Genomic DNA, 16,753 nt, shown 5'->3' on the forward strand with positions numbered 1-16,753 from the left:
GTCAAGAGAGCTTCAGAGGTGTGAAAGAGGTCCTGGAGATGCTGCTCAGCACACAGTGAGGCCATAGCTTTAGGCAGTATGTACCCCAATTGCCAAGGCTAAAGCACTCAGAAATTACTTTTAACAAGACCTTTGTAAAATGGTTCACATGAAAACAACATTTAACTTCATAAAAAAGGAGGCAGCCAGTAGGCTGGAAAACAAACCTCCTGTTTCTTTTACTGCCCACGATCTCACACACAGGCACACCTCGCTGTACTGGCAGTGCAGTGGAGAGGAGGGGAGCTCCATTCCAGCCCGCAGTGGCACAGGGATGTACGTGTCCATGCAGACAGACAACAGCCCCTTTCCACATCTTTGTTGAATGCAGGAAATCCCCATTCCCTTTTCATATATTTCCAGATCATCTGAGGAAAAATTATGATGAGTCATTTACAGCAGCTGCAGCCGCTTTCTAATGTTTTCTGTTGCTTGATACCTTCATAACTCAGCTCGAGTTTCTCTTCTCCCCTCTCCTCACTTGAAGATCTCCCATGGATGAGGGTTTTTTGGTCTATCCTATTTTCAAATACCGCATTGCCTTTTATGAAAGCAAAACAAATTTAGGCTGTAGTGACTCGTCTTGTCCTCACCCATTCACTGCAGCTTTTCCATTTATTCAGGTTGCCTCTGATGTGGATGGGAATTAAGTGGATAGAGTTGCCTTAACTCTTTCGGAGCCCCATAAACAAAAGTGGTGGACTTAAGAGTTTTTCCTAAGAAATTAAACTACCTGGAGAATTTGCTTTTTCCTTCCATGGTGACCTCCCCTGCCAGGACCAGATATCATCTTGAGAAACTGTGAGGCACCTCCTTCCTTCCATATATCCTCCAAACAGCAACAAAACAGAATTTCACAAGCACACAATGTGACAGAAACGGGGAGAGGACTGCTGGCTCCTGCAGACAACTTCCCTGTCCACAACAGAAGCTAGCAGGACTCCCACCCAACTGCGTTTTAAGGAGGGATCCCTGGAGTGATGCTGCCAAGGGCCTCAGACATCATCCGGATGAGCAGAAGAGGTTACCAGACCTTTGCTTTTAGCCTGGCTTGCTAAAGATGCAATGAAACCCAAAGGGCCCTCCTAGCCTCAGAAACCACACTGAAGTTCTGCAGGTCAGAAGGCAGTTCTCTTCCATTGCTACAAAGATCTGTTTCTCTCCTACCACGTTACAAACTAAAGCTTAGAAACAGAGGAAACAAAATCAGTTCTTACTTTCTCCTCATTTTGGAGAAGACAGGAGAGACCCAGTGACTTAATGTTTTAATAGAAAAAGCGCATTTAGAAAACCAGTTACCTGTAATTTTTTTTCATACATGGAAATAAACAAAACCCATCTTTAACTAGTTTTGATGCTTTGTGCGATTAAGCAATAATCCATATGTATATTTGACTATGCACCAACTGAAGTTTCACCTTATACCCAGAAACACATCCCAAGGGAGCACAGATCAATACAAACAAGGTGTGTCAGAAAGTGGTATAAAATAAGATTTATTTCAAATCACTTTGACAAAAAGGAAACAAGAATATCTGAGATGTGCGTTGGGGATTGCAAACCCATTCTTTTGTCTTCTGAGATTTCTGTTTATACGAACCATGGAACACTTCCAGAACTCAAAAGAAGCTTTGAATGTTTTTTTTTTTTTGTATTTTTTTTTTGTCTTGTCCTGCTGTTCCTTCCATTGGCACAGTAATAGGAGACAAACTCTTTGTAACAAGAAGTAGCACATGTAAACCAAGGTTGTTCTGTTGTGTTGTGTTTTAAGGAAAACTTGGACAATAGCCTTTTCACACTTGTTCAGGACAGTGTTAAGCACTTCAGGATTCCCTCCAGGAGAAGTGCCTGGTGCTGCAGTAACACAGAGAGCCCCACAATCAAACACATTCCACCCTGAAATGGCACATCGCTACTGAAAATCAGATTCTTCCTCATGGAATTCCACACAGCACATCTGGTTATGATCCGAGTTCTCATTCTTGGAAGCTAAGGAGCTGTGTCTCATGTAGAAATTATAAAAGTTTGATATTTAATAAGAACTGCAGCGTACAAATGAAACTGTGATAAAGGCAATACAAACAGTGAGTTTGTGTGATTGTGGAAGGGCAACCTCTGAATTACAGCTGCTCGTAGCAGTTACAAAGGAAGACAGCAGTATCTTCAGAACACTTCTTCAACCAACCACGTTCTCTCCAGCTCTCACAAAAAAACAGGAAATTTCAACTCTGAAGTTGTACTTCTAATTAGATGAGATACAAAACAAATTTCCAAATGTTCTCTGAGCAATCTTTAACATCAAGCATACCTTGCTTTAAGTGGAAGTCCAAAGTGAGCATCACAAAACAAAGGAATACCTGCTGAGAGAGGAAATCAAGGACCCCAAACTGGATCCGTTTTTTCCAATACAGCTCTAGAAAATATTTCTTTTCTAACAGGGACACAATCTTTTCAATCTCAATTCAGCGATCCAACTTCAGAAAATGGCAAGAGTTTGCATTTACTTCCTGTTGTACAGCTCCAAGCCTTTCCTTGAAGCCACGTCAATCTCCATAGTTGCGGTGTACTGCGAAAACCAAGCTGCGTGTGCCCACGTTCTGCACTGGCCCCTTGTTTTTATGGTTTTAACAGTATTTTTGTGAGATGGGATTTGCCACATCTCTAGTAAGTTTCATAAATAGGAAGTTTTCAGGAAAACAACTACCCTGAAAATCCACTATTTGCAAAGGAAATATCATACTTACTGAGAAAGCGAACTGGTTCTGAGCATATATCTTTGAAAGCAACACTTGAAAAAGACCTGCAGCCTCACAAGTCCTGCTAACAGATTGCTAGGCCTGACACCTAGCAATGCCCAGGGATTTTGCAAATCTTCTAGAAGTGATTCAGTTTTCAGTCATCATCAAAGGTTTTGGCAGAGTAAAACTGTATGAAATCCGTAATACACTTGTTAGCACTTATAGTCCAATGATCAGTTAGAAGTATTATTGCATCTGAAGCATAAAAATATAGGAGGTTCTATAAAGAAAAATTAAAATAGCATTAATCTAGTACTGATAGTCATATAAAATAACTCACAATTATGTAAGTTTCCATATTTAATTACACATTTAAAAATAAGTTATAAAAATAATCAAGCTTCTTTAAAACTCCTATGATACTTTCTTTTAGGAGTTTTTACTCAAATCTACTGATTGTCTAGCATCAGCAACAGCTTCTGGTACTCGAACAGTCATATTATCCATTGACTTCTTCAAGCAGATCTGGCAGCCTAAACGTGATCTGTAAGAAATAATATTATTTTTAGTTCTAGCCAACCATACACCTACCAGTATTTACAGCCCTGCTTCCCCAACATTTAGCCACCCCAAACACTTTATGCTCCAGAAACTCATCTCCTACTACTGCATGGTCGTAACTAAGACCAGCAGTGAGCTGCTTGCATGAGAACACAAATATATGTGATATCAATCATGGTCACAGATTTACATCCTTAACTTGGGATATTTACATTGGGAAGTTTAACCTGAGTGCTTCTCACTTGCTGTACAAATGGTGACCCTTCCATTTTCAATGACTCGCTAATAGTTCAGCCAAAGGTAGGGACAGACATTTGATCTCCTACGGAACACTCAGCATCTCTGAAGAGACCAAGGCACTCGGATGGAAAGCTTCAGTAAAGACTAACTCACCCACAGTCTTAGGACAGCTCAAGGAAACAGAGCACACATTTGTACAACTAACCTGACGGCTTGGGTTAGTTTAACTTTTATAGCTTCCCAACAAGCTACAACCTGAGAAGAGATTAGGAACTTCTTCCATTTGTGTCATGTGTATCTTTCTAAAAGTTCACACTCAAGTCAAACATTTTTGATTTTTACAAAATTTCTACCTGAAGTTCAATGTTTTTCCTTAAATATTTACAGGACAAAATATCTATTTACCTCCTCCTAACATGGTTAGTGCTTAGACAGGTATCTAAGAAAATATATCTTCCCATGACTTAAATTAACAAAAAAAACCTCTGTGGTAAGGTAATGGAACCGCATGGGACACATTAACTGCTTTATTATCATGCACAAATTATAGCTTCAGCAACTTCTAAAGTCTAAAATTCTGTCTCTTCACAACTCACTCACTGGAAGCTCAGCACAACATTTGCCAGAATTTACACACATTAAAGAAGCCTGCCAACTTTTTAGCAGTTCATAAACAAAGAAGCAAACTACAGCTGAGGATAACTGGATTTCTTAAAATGAGAAAGTGGATGATGGTGCTCCATGAAAAAACAGGAATACATTCTGAAAAGCATTTTTATGATCCTAAAAATTCACCCACCCAAAACATTATGTTCACAGAAATAACACAGCTTGTGTATTGGATAAGACAGATTTAAACAGCTTCTTCAAATCATTTTTAATCTCAATAGTCACTACTGAATTAATCCTCTCTTCCATTTTTGCTTCTTCAGCCTAGCAAGGCGCAGAATCTTTCTCCACTGTTTTAACATCAGAGTCCAAGGCTTACTTCCCTGCTTTTTCAAGGAATTCAGTTAATTCAACCTATACACCTTGGTATATACGTAGGAAGTCAGTGCTGCACAAGTATGAAGGCTGATAGTTAATCACTATCTAGGCACAGTAGTTTTTTCTGGTTGGGTTTTTGTTTGTTGCTGTTGTTTTTTCATCTGTTCTTACCTCATATTACAGATGTCCCTCTCCCCTTTTTTTTTTTTTTTTTAATATCAAACTTTAAAGTGACATTCCTGGAAAGACATTAGCTAGCTGACAACCCATTTCAAGTGTGTAAAGCCACCACTGTTTCACCTGCCTCTGCGTCATTTTGGAGTGCATTAAGACAAGCACACATAGCAGGTCCAGGGAGGCGATCCTTCCCCACTCTACTCTCCCCTGGTGGGACCACAGCTAGAGTACTGTGTCCAGTTCTGGGCTTCCCAGTTCAAGAAGGATTGGGAACCCCTAGAGAGAGAAGAGCGGAGGGCCACAGAAATGATTAGGGGCCTGCAGCATTCCTCTAAGGAAGGGCTGAGACCTGGACTGCTCAGCCTGGAGAAGAGAAGACAGAGGGGATTTTATCAGTGCTTATAAGTATCTACAGGGCAGGAGTCAAGTGGACAGGCTGTTCTATTTTCATTGGTGCTCAACCACAGGACAAGGGGCAACAGGCACAAACTGGAGCACAGGAAGTTCTGCAAAACATGAGGAAGAACTTCTTTAGTGGAAGGCTGACAGAGCACTGAAGCAGGCTGCCCAAAGACATTGTGGTGTCTCCTCTGCAGATATTTAAAACCCATCCAGACACTTTCCTGTGTAATCTACTGTAGGAAACATGCTTTGGCAGGGGGTTTGACTAGGTAATCTCCAGAGGTCCCTTCCAGCCCCTATGATTTTGTGATCTATTAACATCAAATTCTGTTCCCGACAATCAATTGGAGAAGATTCTCCAAGGTGCAATCAGGCTTGATTTTTTCCCTTACACAGTAGCACAGTACTACATACAAACTTTGTCATCTTTGTCTTCACCTTTTTTTTCCCAGGTATTTCACAGATATGGTCAATGCATAAAATCTAGCACAGATGAGCTTCAGACCCCACTTGACCACCTATATTTACAAGACAGTCAAGTACCTCTATCTATCCTGTTGAAAAACAGTACTTTTTGACCAACTATTGATCCTCTGCAGGGCCTCTGCTCTTACCCCGCAGCAATCCAGAACTCAGTAAAGGGCTTTGGAAGCCAAGTAACTTCTGGAAGCATGAAGTATCCTTCATGCTCTGTGATTCATTTCAGAATTCCGATATCTGTTACTTCTGTCTAAACAAGCTCTGCTGAATTCTTTCCTTACCACTATTTAGCAGAACCTATAAAAAGCAACAGGCAATAGACACAGGCCTAATGCATCCAGTATGGAACTGGACTGACTGCCCTCTATAGCCAATAACGTTATTTTCATGGTTAGCCTGCTACCTTCCATTCCTGTAGTTTGGAAGCCATTCTAAGTTAACTAATCAAACCTGATAGAGAGTAGCTCAGCAATGTCATACTGAGTTCCTTTAGAGCTCCTGGGTGAATACTACCTCCATTTCTATTTGTTACTACTGCTTTATTTGTAGTACTACTTCTTCCATGGACACATAAGAGAGATCTTTCAGGAAATCCCATGCCAAAAAAGCTTCCAGTACACGGAGATCCTGTAACATCTCCAGAGCAAACAATGCAAAAGATGTTTACTGTTACATTATCTCTTTGTATTCTAAGTGCAGCTTCTGCATCATCTATTAGATCCACCTAAAAAGATGCAGATGACCTTTTTGCTTCTGATAAGAACAAACGGCTTGCCGAAAAGTAGGAAGGTATTTGTTTGGTTTTTATCTCAGTATTTTTTAAACACATTATTTTTTAATTTAATAGGGTTTGCTTTCCTCCCCTCTCATTTTCTTTCGTTGAATAACCTCTATTATTCTGAAGTTATTCAAAACAAGTTTGTTTTAGCCTTTCTAATCAGTCCCTCATTTTAAGAGGTATTAATACTCACAACAGCTGCTAGCTGAAACTTTCCAATTCCAGAGTCACTGACAAGAAATAACTTTTATCCTTAAACTTTTACTGCAATGCTCTGCCCTATCTCCGTTACAAAGCTTTGTACTAGCATGACACCAGACAACCTGTAGTAAACACGAGGATCACTCCAGCACTCTCTTTCAGAAAGTTGTCCTTTCATGAAAGATTTCTGGCCACACGAATGACACGATGCCAGGAAAAACCAACAAAACACTGAAGTCTTCAGAAGGTCTGAAACTTATTTTCTCTCAAAATTCTTTGGACTAAACTAATATTTAAACAGAACTCTGGCTTTCTACTGCTTTTCAGTTGTTCAATTAAAAAAAAAAACACCTTGTTTTAAGCCTTTAATTAAAAGACGGACAGAGTAAAATAGAAGCTGAAAGAGATTTCTCAGCTTGACTTCTTTGCCTTCTCAATCTCCTAAAAAGATAACATTTGGCTGAAATGAGGAAAAAGAAGTGTACTGTCACGCAGAAAAGATCTGCACAAGATTCCAGTGTTACTGGAAAAAGGAGATAAAAGGCTTAATTCAAAATAATTCCTTACGGAGATACTGAAAAATAAATACTATACAGGCCAGGTATAAAGCCCTCTGAAATCACTGGAAAGACTCTCAGAAACTTCAGCAAGCAGTTCCTTTGAAACCTGAAGGAAAAAGCTAATAAACTCACTCAGCACAACTGCTTACACCTCATGTGGCTACATTCTCTGAGACAGGCTACGTGCAGCCCACTAGGAACAGCGATCCAGCCCACTAGGAACAGATGTGTGAAAGGAAATGCTCCGAGATGAGAATGTGACATCCATGTTATGAGGCATGTGACGGAACAGAGGGGTACTTCAAACTTGTGCTAGTCTAGTTCTAGGCACTGAAGTGCCCACTCAGAATTGGAGCACACTGGACTTAGTTTCATCCAAGTGGTATCTGTGTTGTACGTTTGAGAAATGCTCTGACATGAGTGGGGACACAGCTATGTGGAACACTTCAGCCTGGAGAAAAGAAGGCTCAAGGGAGATCTTATCAACAGATACAAATGCCCGAGAAGTGGAGTCTCCTCTTCTGAGATATTCAAAATCCTCCTGGACATGGTCCTGGGCACCCTACTCTGGGTAGCCCTGCTTGAGCAGGGGCTGGACCAGAGGAGCCCGAAGATGGCTTCCAACTTTAACTGTTCTATGGTTCTGTGAAAGAAGGTCTGATACAAACTAAAATACTAATGTAAACACATCCATAAAATAAGCTAAGTGCTGACTGATGGCATCAGAAAACAGAAGGGAAGCAAGAAAGAAGTTCACAAACAGGACTGCAGTAGCAAAGTTTCTGGTAAAAAAACTGGGATTTTGATCATACCTCAGTATCTGACACTCCTATGTCAGACAACTATGAAGAGTCACTGTTCTGGTTCACAAAAATGGACAGCATTTTCATCAACATTTCATCAGCAGTACCAACATTAGTATGAACTCAAATAATATTTCAACTTGCCAGTCCTATCCACGTAACAGAATCCATGCAGCTACTCACTAAAAGCTGATTAAAGCACTTTAAGAACACTGGACTGCTCCACTTGCAAACCCTCCTGTCCATTTACTGATGTAGCAAAGCATTACGTTGCCTTACGTTTCTGTGAGACCATATGCCAGGTCTAGCATGTCCATCTCTTCATCAGTAATTGCATCTAGTTTCTCAAATATGTGGTCTTCAAAGATTAAATGACAAGTTGAACAGGCTAACGTTCCTTCACATGCACCTAAAGAGAACAGCAAGTTAACAGAAAATTCCAAATAACTGAATTTCACAACTATACTTTAATACAGAACATGTTTATGCTAACATAATAAGCAGTGTAACTCGTCATCAGACTGCACAGTAAGAACTGCACAGAAAGTACTGTGCTGCTACACTTCACAATGGTATTAGCAGCACATATTCAAACCAAGCATGATACTGTACTGCATGATTCAATTTTGAAAATATGTCTTTATGTACATAAAAATACATGTGGAAAACTTTAAAGAACTGTAAAGTGCTTAATGTAGAAGCTGCCACATCAACAATTTGTGTACTCTAACATTGGGGAAAATAGTAATAAATAAGTTAAAAAGAAAAGAAAAATCACACCAAGTAGACTGTTTGAACAGTGGAAGGTCTCAGTGCCACTGCAAGGCAGCAGCAAACTACTCAAGGGCACCTAAGCTGTACAACAGTTCAGTTTCTACGCACACATTTCTACCATAACTGCACGTAGGATGCCCCCTAGTGATACAAGTAAACAGATAACACCTGCATTTTACATTTTTTCCTCATTATCTATCCCCCCTCCAAAAAGAGCATACATTTCTACATTATTTCTATTGCATTATTTCTCTGCTCTAGTATGATGCTTCATTACCAAATTATTATTGAAATTGGTACAGTATGTTATAATTAAAGGTTAGCAAAGTATCTCAAATGTTTCTTTTGGACATTATTTACAGACTATTGACATTATCTTTTTTACTCCACTTTACTATAATGTTTTAACATGGCTGATATTAGCATGAAATGAGAGGACCTTAACTGTAGACTACAGAGTAGCCATAAGCCTATACAACAGATTTATATAATGATATATGAAGGTAGCTACGTCAACGTGTTGTGCATTTTTTTAGTTTATTCTTCAAATGTATACAACCCATAACAATATTCTTCAGAATCTTAAACATTACTAGCAATGGCATGTATTCATACTTAAATAAAACACAGGTTACACTTCAAGCTGTGCTGAACTAGCATACTTTCCCCCCACCCTGCAATTGCTCTGTGCTATATATTCATTCATGAAAACTGTAATCCCACTTTCTGCTTTACTTGTATTATTACTTCTTAAACCCACATTAATTTAAACATATACTCTGAAAGTTTGCTTTGTATAGCCAGAAGCCTGTAACCACCACGGAACTAACTGTAGAAAGTCCAAAGTTTGGAGGAAAAGGAGGTTTCTTAAATTCCTTCTGTTTTGATTTTAAACAGAACTTGTACTGAGTTAGAATATCCCTAACACATTGGCCTCCTTTACCTCACTTCTTCTATAGGAAGTTTTTGCTCTTCTTTGCAAACTGACATACCTGGCTGCTTCTTTCATTGGTCATTCAAGTACTACAGCAACATGTGCTACAAAAAGCCACATAACAAATTCAAATCACACAACAATAGAGAAGTAACTCAACACTGTCAGAAATACACCATTTTTGTGTGGCCTTCAGAAGCTTTCAGCTCAGAAATCTCACAGGTCTCATCTTCACAGAGAAATTGTCCAAGCAGCCAGAGATCAGATTAGGAAAGTTAAAGCCCTGATAGAATTGAATGCGGCTAGAGACACAGAGAGCAACAAGAAAAGCTTCTTTAAGCACTGCCAGCAAGAAAATGAAGACTAAGGAAAACACGAGGCCCCCCTGGAAGGAAACAAGAGCTGATTATGTGGGATATGCAGAAGGCTGAAGTTCTCAAACTTACTTGCCTCAGCCTTAATCAGCAACTGATCTAGCCACACTGCCTAAGTCACAGAGGGCAAAGGGACTGGGAGGATGAAGAACTGCCCGCTGTAGGAAGAGATCAGACTTGAGGCATCTAAGGAACCTGAATATGCACAATTTCATGGGACGTGATGAAATGCATCTGAGCATTCCAAAAGAACTGGAAGATGAAGTTGCTAAGCCGCTATCCATCGTATTTGTGAAGCTGTAGCAGTTCAGTGAAGTTCCCTTTGACTAGAAAAGGAGAAATATAACCCTTATTTTTTAAAAAGAAAAAAAAAGAAGACTCAGTGAACTACAGGCCAGTCACTCTCACCTCTGTGCCTGACAAGATCACAGAGCAGATCCTCCTGGAAACTATGCTAACACACATAGAAAATAGGGAGGTGATTGGTGACAGCCGATCTGACTTCATTAAGGGCAAATCGTGCCTGGCAAAATCTGGTGACCATCTGTGACAACGTTACAGTGTTGGAGGATAAGGGAAGAGTCATCTACGTGGACTTGTACAAAGCATTTGAAACTACCCCACACAGCATTCTTGTCTCTGCACTGGAGATGTGGATCTGATGGATGGACCACTGAGTGAATCCTCGCTCAGAGTTGTGGTCATGCCTAGGTGGAGATCAGTGACAAGTGGTGTCCCTTGGGGGTCTGGCAGAACTTAATGTCTTTGTCAGTGACATAAACAGTGGGATTGACTGCAACTTCAAAAAGTCTGCAGACAACACTCAGCTGAGTGGTATCATCAGGATACAGTGGAGGGAATGGATGCCATCCAGAGGGACTTGAGTCTGGAGAGGTGGGCCTGTGCAAATCTTATGAAGTTCAATAAGGCCAAGTGTAAGGTCCTGCACCCAGGTTGGGGCAATTCCAAGCACAAATACAGGCTGGGTGGAAAATGAATTGAGAGCAGCTATGAGGTGAAGGACTTGGGGAGGGGAGGGCGGAGGGAGAAGGAAGTCGCTGAAAATCTCAATATGAGCTGGCAACATGGCACTTGCAGCCCAAAAAGCCAACTGTAGCCTGGACAGCAGGGTAAGGGAGATTATTGTTCTCATGTACTTTACTCTTGTAAGATCCCAACCTGCAGTACTGCATTCAGCTTTGGGGGCCCCCATGTAAGAAGGACATGAGCTGTTGGAGCAGATCCAGAGGAGGCCATGAGGATGATCAGAGGGCTGGAGCACCTCTCCTGTGAAGATATGCTGAGAGGGTTGGGATTGTTCAGCTTGGCAAAGAGAATGCTCCAGGGAGAACTGACAGTGGCCTTCTAATACCTAAAGAAAGGTACCTACAGGAAAGGTGGAGAGGGACTCTTTATCAGGGAGCGTAGGTTACAGGACAAAGGGTAATGGTAAGTTCAGATTTGATACTATGACAAAATTAGTTACATAGATGGCAGTAAGATACTGGAGCAGGCTGCCCAGAGATGTGGTGGCTGCCCCATCCCTGGAAGTGTTCCAAGGCCAGGCTGGATGAGGCTTTGGGCAACCTAGTCTAGTGAAAGATGTCCTTGCCCATGGCAGAGAGTGGAACTGGAGGGTCTTCAAGGTCCGTTCCAACCTAAACCATTCTATTGTTTTTCAGATTCCTCCCTGACACCATTTTGTCACCATTATCTTTCTTTAATTCCTTCAAGCAAGGCTAACCCCAAATATTTTTAAGAACTAGATCCAAAATATTCTATGCACCTGTAGGGGGGAAAAAAAAAAAAAAAGTAATTTTATTTGGACTTTTCCACATCTAGGTTTTAGAAATACATTCATAAATATTTATGAACAAACTGGTAAGAGATCCTTATTTCCAGACACTGAATATAGTTTTCAAGGAATCCACTTACCAAAACCATCTATGTCTAGATTATTATCAACAACAACATCCAACAATGAATCTCCAGGTTTTCCTTTGGCTGTTAGCTTGTCACCATCGCGATTTATGAAATGAACAGTTATTTTATCTTCTGAACTGAAAAAGAAGAGTACATAATGAAACCAAAGAAGCAAATGTATTATTTTTTTAGACCTTTAAATCTGATTGAATACTGCTACAACAGTTTTCAAAGCTGTAATAGCTACAGGCATTCACGGTGACATTAAACACAAAGACATGAAAAACAACACCAAAAACCCCTTCACTTCTGCTTTGTCACTAGAAGCCATACAGAATCCTGATGCTTCACCTTTTGCCAAAGGAATTCAACGCTTTCTTTTAGGCAGACTATTTGTATTTTTGACAAATAAAAGAGCTGACCTTAAGTGCTTTGTACTTCTCTCACAAAGTGAACTCACACTTTGCATTTACAAAATGATCTAGTAGGTAACACTAAAAAGAATTAACGAGTTTAAAATTTTCCCATGTATGGTTAGAACTTAAGGCATTTTATTACCTCTAAAATCTAATTCTGTTCTCCTTTCAATAGCAGAAGTAGTCCAAACACATTTGTCTTTTTTGACAGCAGGTTCTCTTAGAATTTCATCTTGAAAATATTTATTTTAGTGAAGTGCATCAAAATCTCAATACAGACATCAAAGAAAAGTCTCCTGCTTTGCTTTTCAGGCACTTGTGTATACTTAAATTTTTATGCAGAATGTAAGGGAATTATTTTTCTTAAGACTAACGCTTTTGATATGGAAAAAAAATAGGGTTTTTTTGTGTGTTCCATATGGTTTCCTTTCACATGCAAATTAAAGGAAAGTCGTTAACATAATAGCAAATAAAATACAATTCATTAGAATAGACTATGCTCTTTCTCAGGGCAAGTAATGCAAGAAAAACTTGTTAGATAGACAGGGAAGAAACATGCTGAGAGATACAAATAAAACAACTAAAAGCTAATGCAACATCTATACCTCAGTGTGAAATCCATGTTTAAGAACAGCTCCATATTACACATGCTCTTTGTAATAACTGCAGGCTTTAAGAGATCTACAACACAGAACACATACAAGCCTGAAAAACCAAGCCACCTCCTAGGAAATTCTAACTCTAACTTGCAGGGCTGAATATTAAAAAATTAGAAGTGGCCTTACTGAAACATCAGCAAGTCAACCACCTTTGGAACTAGCTACAAAAGAAAATGCAGTTCTAGCAATTAAAGTTGAAGCTCATTTTGAAAAACAAACATGCTCACTGCTCTACACTTAATGCGCTTGCACCAGCTGTAAGCTCAGTTGGCAGCAGTACCTGCTATCACATCGTGATGTTGTGTCCAACTCCTGCCCTATCACCCCTCAGCATTCTTTTTGGAGGGCAACTGCAGGTGACTATTAATCACAAATTCATTCCAAAATAATAATCAATAATGAAGGATCAACCCTGTGGACCCGCACGATTCAAATGAAGCTCACACTATAATGAAATTCAGAAATCTTAGAAGATGCATCTTCACATAATACAATTTGTGTTCTGCAGTCACCTGTGGCATCAGGGCAGCATTACCAGCAAGCCATTCTGCAGAAGTATAAGTTACCACTGTGCTCTTCTTTCCACTCCCCTGCTCAGCATTACTACTTCCAACAGCAAAGAGAGGAAACCAGCACCCACCTCCCAGATACGCAAGTGCAAAATTCACTGCCTTCACAAAAAGTCAATGTCACTGATAGGTTTAGACTGCATCCACAAAAGTATAGATTCCAATTCTGACAGCTCAAGTAAACCACCAACAATGTTGTTTTTTTGTTTTAAGTTGGTTGTTTTTATTTATTTATTTTAGGTTCTTCAAGAAGTCCTTCCAGAGCTCGCTGAAACACTCATTTACCAAAACATTTCTGTCAATATGACAAACGTGATCCTAGCAGGAGACAGGGATGCAGTTGCATTTATAGACATCTTATGTCCATGAGTGCTAAATATTTGTTCAATATCTAAAGCACATCTTTTCTTCCACCACAGAATAAGGCAATCACCAGTAATGCAGTCCAAATATCAAGATGTCTGACTACAGTCCTGTGAGATATCAGGAACCTTCCTAAGAGGCTCCTTAAGAGATCCTCTCCAGGCAGGTTTTCACAGCACACATAGGGCTATCTTCCTTGGTGATCACACTTCAGTCTGCAATAACAGCAGTGTCAGATAAACAATGGTTTTCCCATCCCTCCTTTGTTCCCTCCTCCAGCACTCATGGTGCTCTGCAGTGAACTGGGCTGGAAACACATTGGGCTGAAAACCAATCTTGGAAGCCCTGAGGCCGTATGAACAGCAGAACTGGTACAGTCTGATCTACCTGTTACATGACACATCTGGTTAAAACAAGACGACAGGAACAGCACCCCTCTTTCTGCAGCCACCATCTTACACTGGCTTTAGCCAGCTGTGGGGCAGCGCTAGGGCTGGGCATGCCCAAGTGAAGCACCATCTTTAAGTCATCAGTTTTTGTTAAAGAACATTACAAAATTAATCCTTCCTATGAGAATTAATCCACCTGGTTGATCACTGAAACTGAGATTTATTTGTAACAAAGTTTAAGACACTTTGGTCCTCCAATAGGATCTGTCTTCCTGGTGCTGGAACAGGCTGCTCAGAGAGGCTGTGGATGCCCTGTCCCTGGAGGCACTGAAGTCCAGGCTGGATGGGGCCCTGAGCAATTTAAGTTTTAACTGTATTAATTGTAGAGGTTGGTGGCTCCACCCGCGGCAGGGGGCTTGGAGCTTCATGATCCTTGATGTCCCTTCCAATCTGGGCCATTCTGTGATTCCTGCAATTGCCATCTTAAGTCCCCTTCACACAGACAAAAAGTTCAATTTACAGATCACTGAGCCTGACTGTGAAAATGCTTCCAGAGCGTAAGTACACTGCTAGTCAGAGGGTCAGAATGTACACCGTGCTGATCTTTTCAACTGAGAGATTCCACTGAAAGAAAAATCACACTTATGTGGAACAGTGCTTAAGGTTTATGAATTTCAAGCAATGTGGCTTTTATCTAGCCAGACATCATTTACATGGAGAAAGAAAAAAGCAACAAAAAAAACAAGAGCAACAAAACCCCCACCACTCTGTGAACTGCACACAGAAGATTAACGTGAAATATATGGCAGGTCTTATGCAAGCATAAATAGCCTCAGGATTCCCGGAAAGAACCAAACATATTTCATGTGGTTTACATAAAGCATAAATATCCCAATTCATGCTTAGATTAACTTCTTTATTTTAAGCTATCTGTTAATAAAATTCATTCCTTCATATGGTTGTCACAGTTCTATCGACATTATTATCAAGTGTCACTAGGGTACCCCAAATTAAGCACACAGCAAATGAACTGAACGCAGCAGAGAACTGTTAAGTGCTGTTCATTGTCCCTTCTTTGCACAAAGGATGTGCCCTGCAAGAATACCTCTCCTCCCTTGAAAAGGGTATCCTTCCCAATCTTCAGCCACTACCTGCAAGGTAAGTGTCATCTATAGCCTTCCAAACAAAACTGTACCAGGGTGTTGCACATGGAGAGATGTGCTATTATTCTGATTAAATGGTACATCCAACAGCCCAACCTGACTGTCAGAAGAATATAATGAATTAAACTACAATGCAAGTCTTAATTAAAATATGTAAGTTATAAATAAAAACTAATTCTTAAAACATACAAAAATTATGTAGTCAATGAAAGTACTATATGAGTATCTAAACTGCTGTAAGAGAATTGTTAGATAGCTACTGCTCCCCATAAAATGCAAAGTGGAGATAACAGGAAAAAACGGTCTGAAATAAAATAATGAAGATGGAAATGAAAACAAGGCCTGATGCCTCACTGAAACTCTTGGAAACCTCTGCTCACAAGAACCCCCGCTGCTGAGGATTTCATATAGCTAAGTCTTCGTTTTCTGGACATAAGTACAGGTAAGTTTACACACATATACTATTATCAGTCTTTTTATTGGACTGACACTGGCCAATTATACAAAGTTAAGGAACTGGGGCTTAATACAACATCCAGAAAAAGTAAGACTGGAGAAAAATAACTGTCAGTAAATTGAGGAAGTACTTACAATCAGGTAAGAAAATGCTTTCTCTTTACAGTAATCCATCTCCTCTAATTGTACCTAGTTCAGTAACTTCGATTTTTGAATTGCATCTTGGTAATGCTTTAAAAGACCTTTTTATGTTCTGACCTCAAAATAACTGATAGCCCGGGCAAGTCATTGGAGACTTATTTTAGGGCACTGGGCTGGGTCACTCAGAGAAGAGATCTAAGCAGGTATACAGGAGACCTGGATTAGAAAGTTCCTTGCATTCTGTACGAAGAACATTTGCTGGAACAAAATAAGAGCACCTAGAGGAGAGCTTAAAAGCAAACTACTAAAACAACTTCCCTGATTCTACAAGAGTTGGACTCGATGATTCTTACAGGTCCCTTCCAAATTGGGATTGATTCCAGCCACGGTGGTGAGAGTCGCCCCAGCAGTCGGGAGCAGCCCAGGCTACACTCACAGTGCTGGGCAGCTGGGGCGCCCTGCTCTTAGCCAAAAGGACTTCCCTGACAACCAAGACGATCTGCCCTTTAAGTCTGTCTTTTCAATACTGGAAGCAGGCTCTTTGAATCACAGAATGGCCAGGGTTGGAAGGGACCTCAAAGGATCATGAATCTCCAACCTCCCTGCCACATGCAGGGCCACCAACC

General features: G+C 40.3%; 1 protein-coding gene across 1 annotated transcript; it reads right to left on the reverse strand.

Annotated features, from left to right (window-relative positions):
* Positions 1-1,519: 1,519 nt before the first annotated feature.
* Positions 1,520-13,074, reverse strand: FDX1 (ferredoxin 1). The gene is made up of 4 exons (XM_010729039.3): positions 12,993-13,074; positions 11,984-12,108; positions 8,246-8,375; positions 1,520-3,321 (listed from the first exon to the last, which is right to left on the reverse strand). Exons 1-4 carry the CDS (start codon positions 13,034-13,036, stop codon positions 3,207-3,209), a joined length of 414 nt encoding a protein of 137 aa, XP_010727341.1. The 5' UTR covers positions 13,037-13,074; the 3' UTR covers positions 1,520-3,206.
* Between the last annotated feature and the right edge of the window lie 3,679 nt (positions 13,075-16,753).

Source organism: Meleagris gallopavo, chromosome 1 (genome assembly GCF_000146605.3).
Source record: "Meleagris gallopavo isolate NT-WF06-2002-E0010 breed Aviagen turkey brand Nicholas breeding stock chromosome 1, Turkey_5.1, whole genome shotgun sequence".
NCBI lineage: Eukaryota > Metazoa > Chordata > Aves > Galliformes > Phasianidae > Meleagris > Meleagris gallopavo.

Excerpts from the sequence above, each read along its gene's own strand:
- FDX1 (XM_010729039.3), bottom strand. The coding sequence starts at position 13,036 with ATGTGTAATATGGAGCTGTTCTTAAACATGGATTTCACACTGAG. Across the intron at positions 12,109-12,992 it reads AACATGGATTTCACACTGAG|TTCAGAAGATAAAATAACTG; the intron begins GTATAGATGTTG and ends CTTCTTTTTCAG. Across the intron at positions 3,322-8,245 it reads GCATATGGTCTCACAGAAAC|ATCACGTTTAGGCTGCCAGA; the intron begins GTAAGGCAACGT and ends TATTTCTTACAG.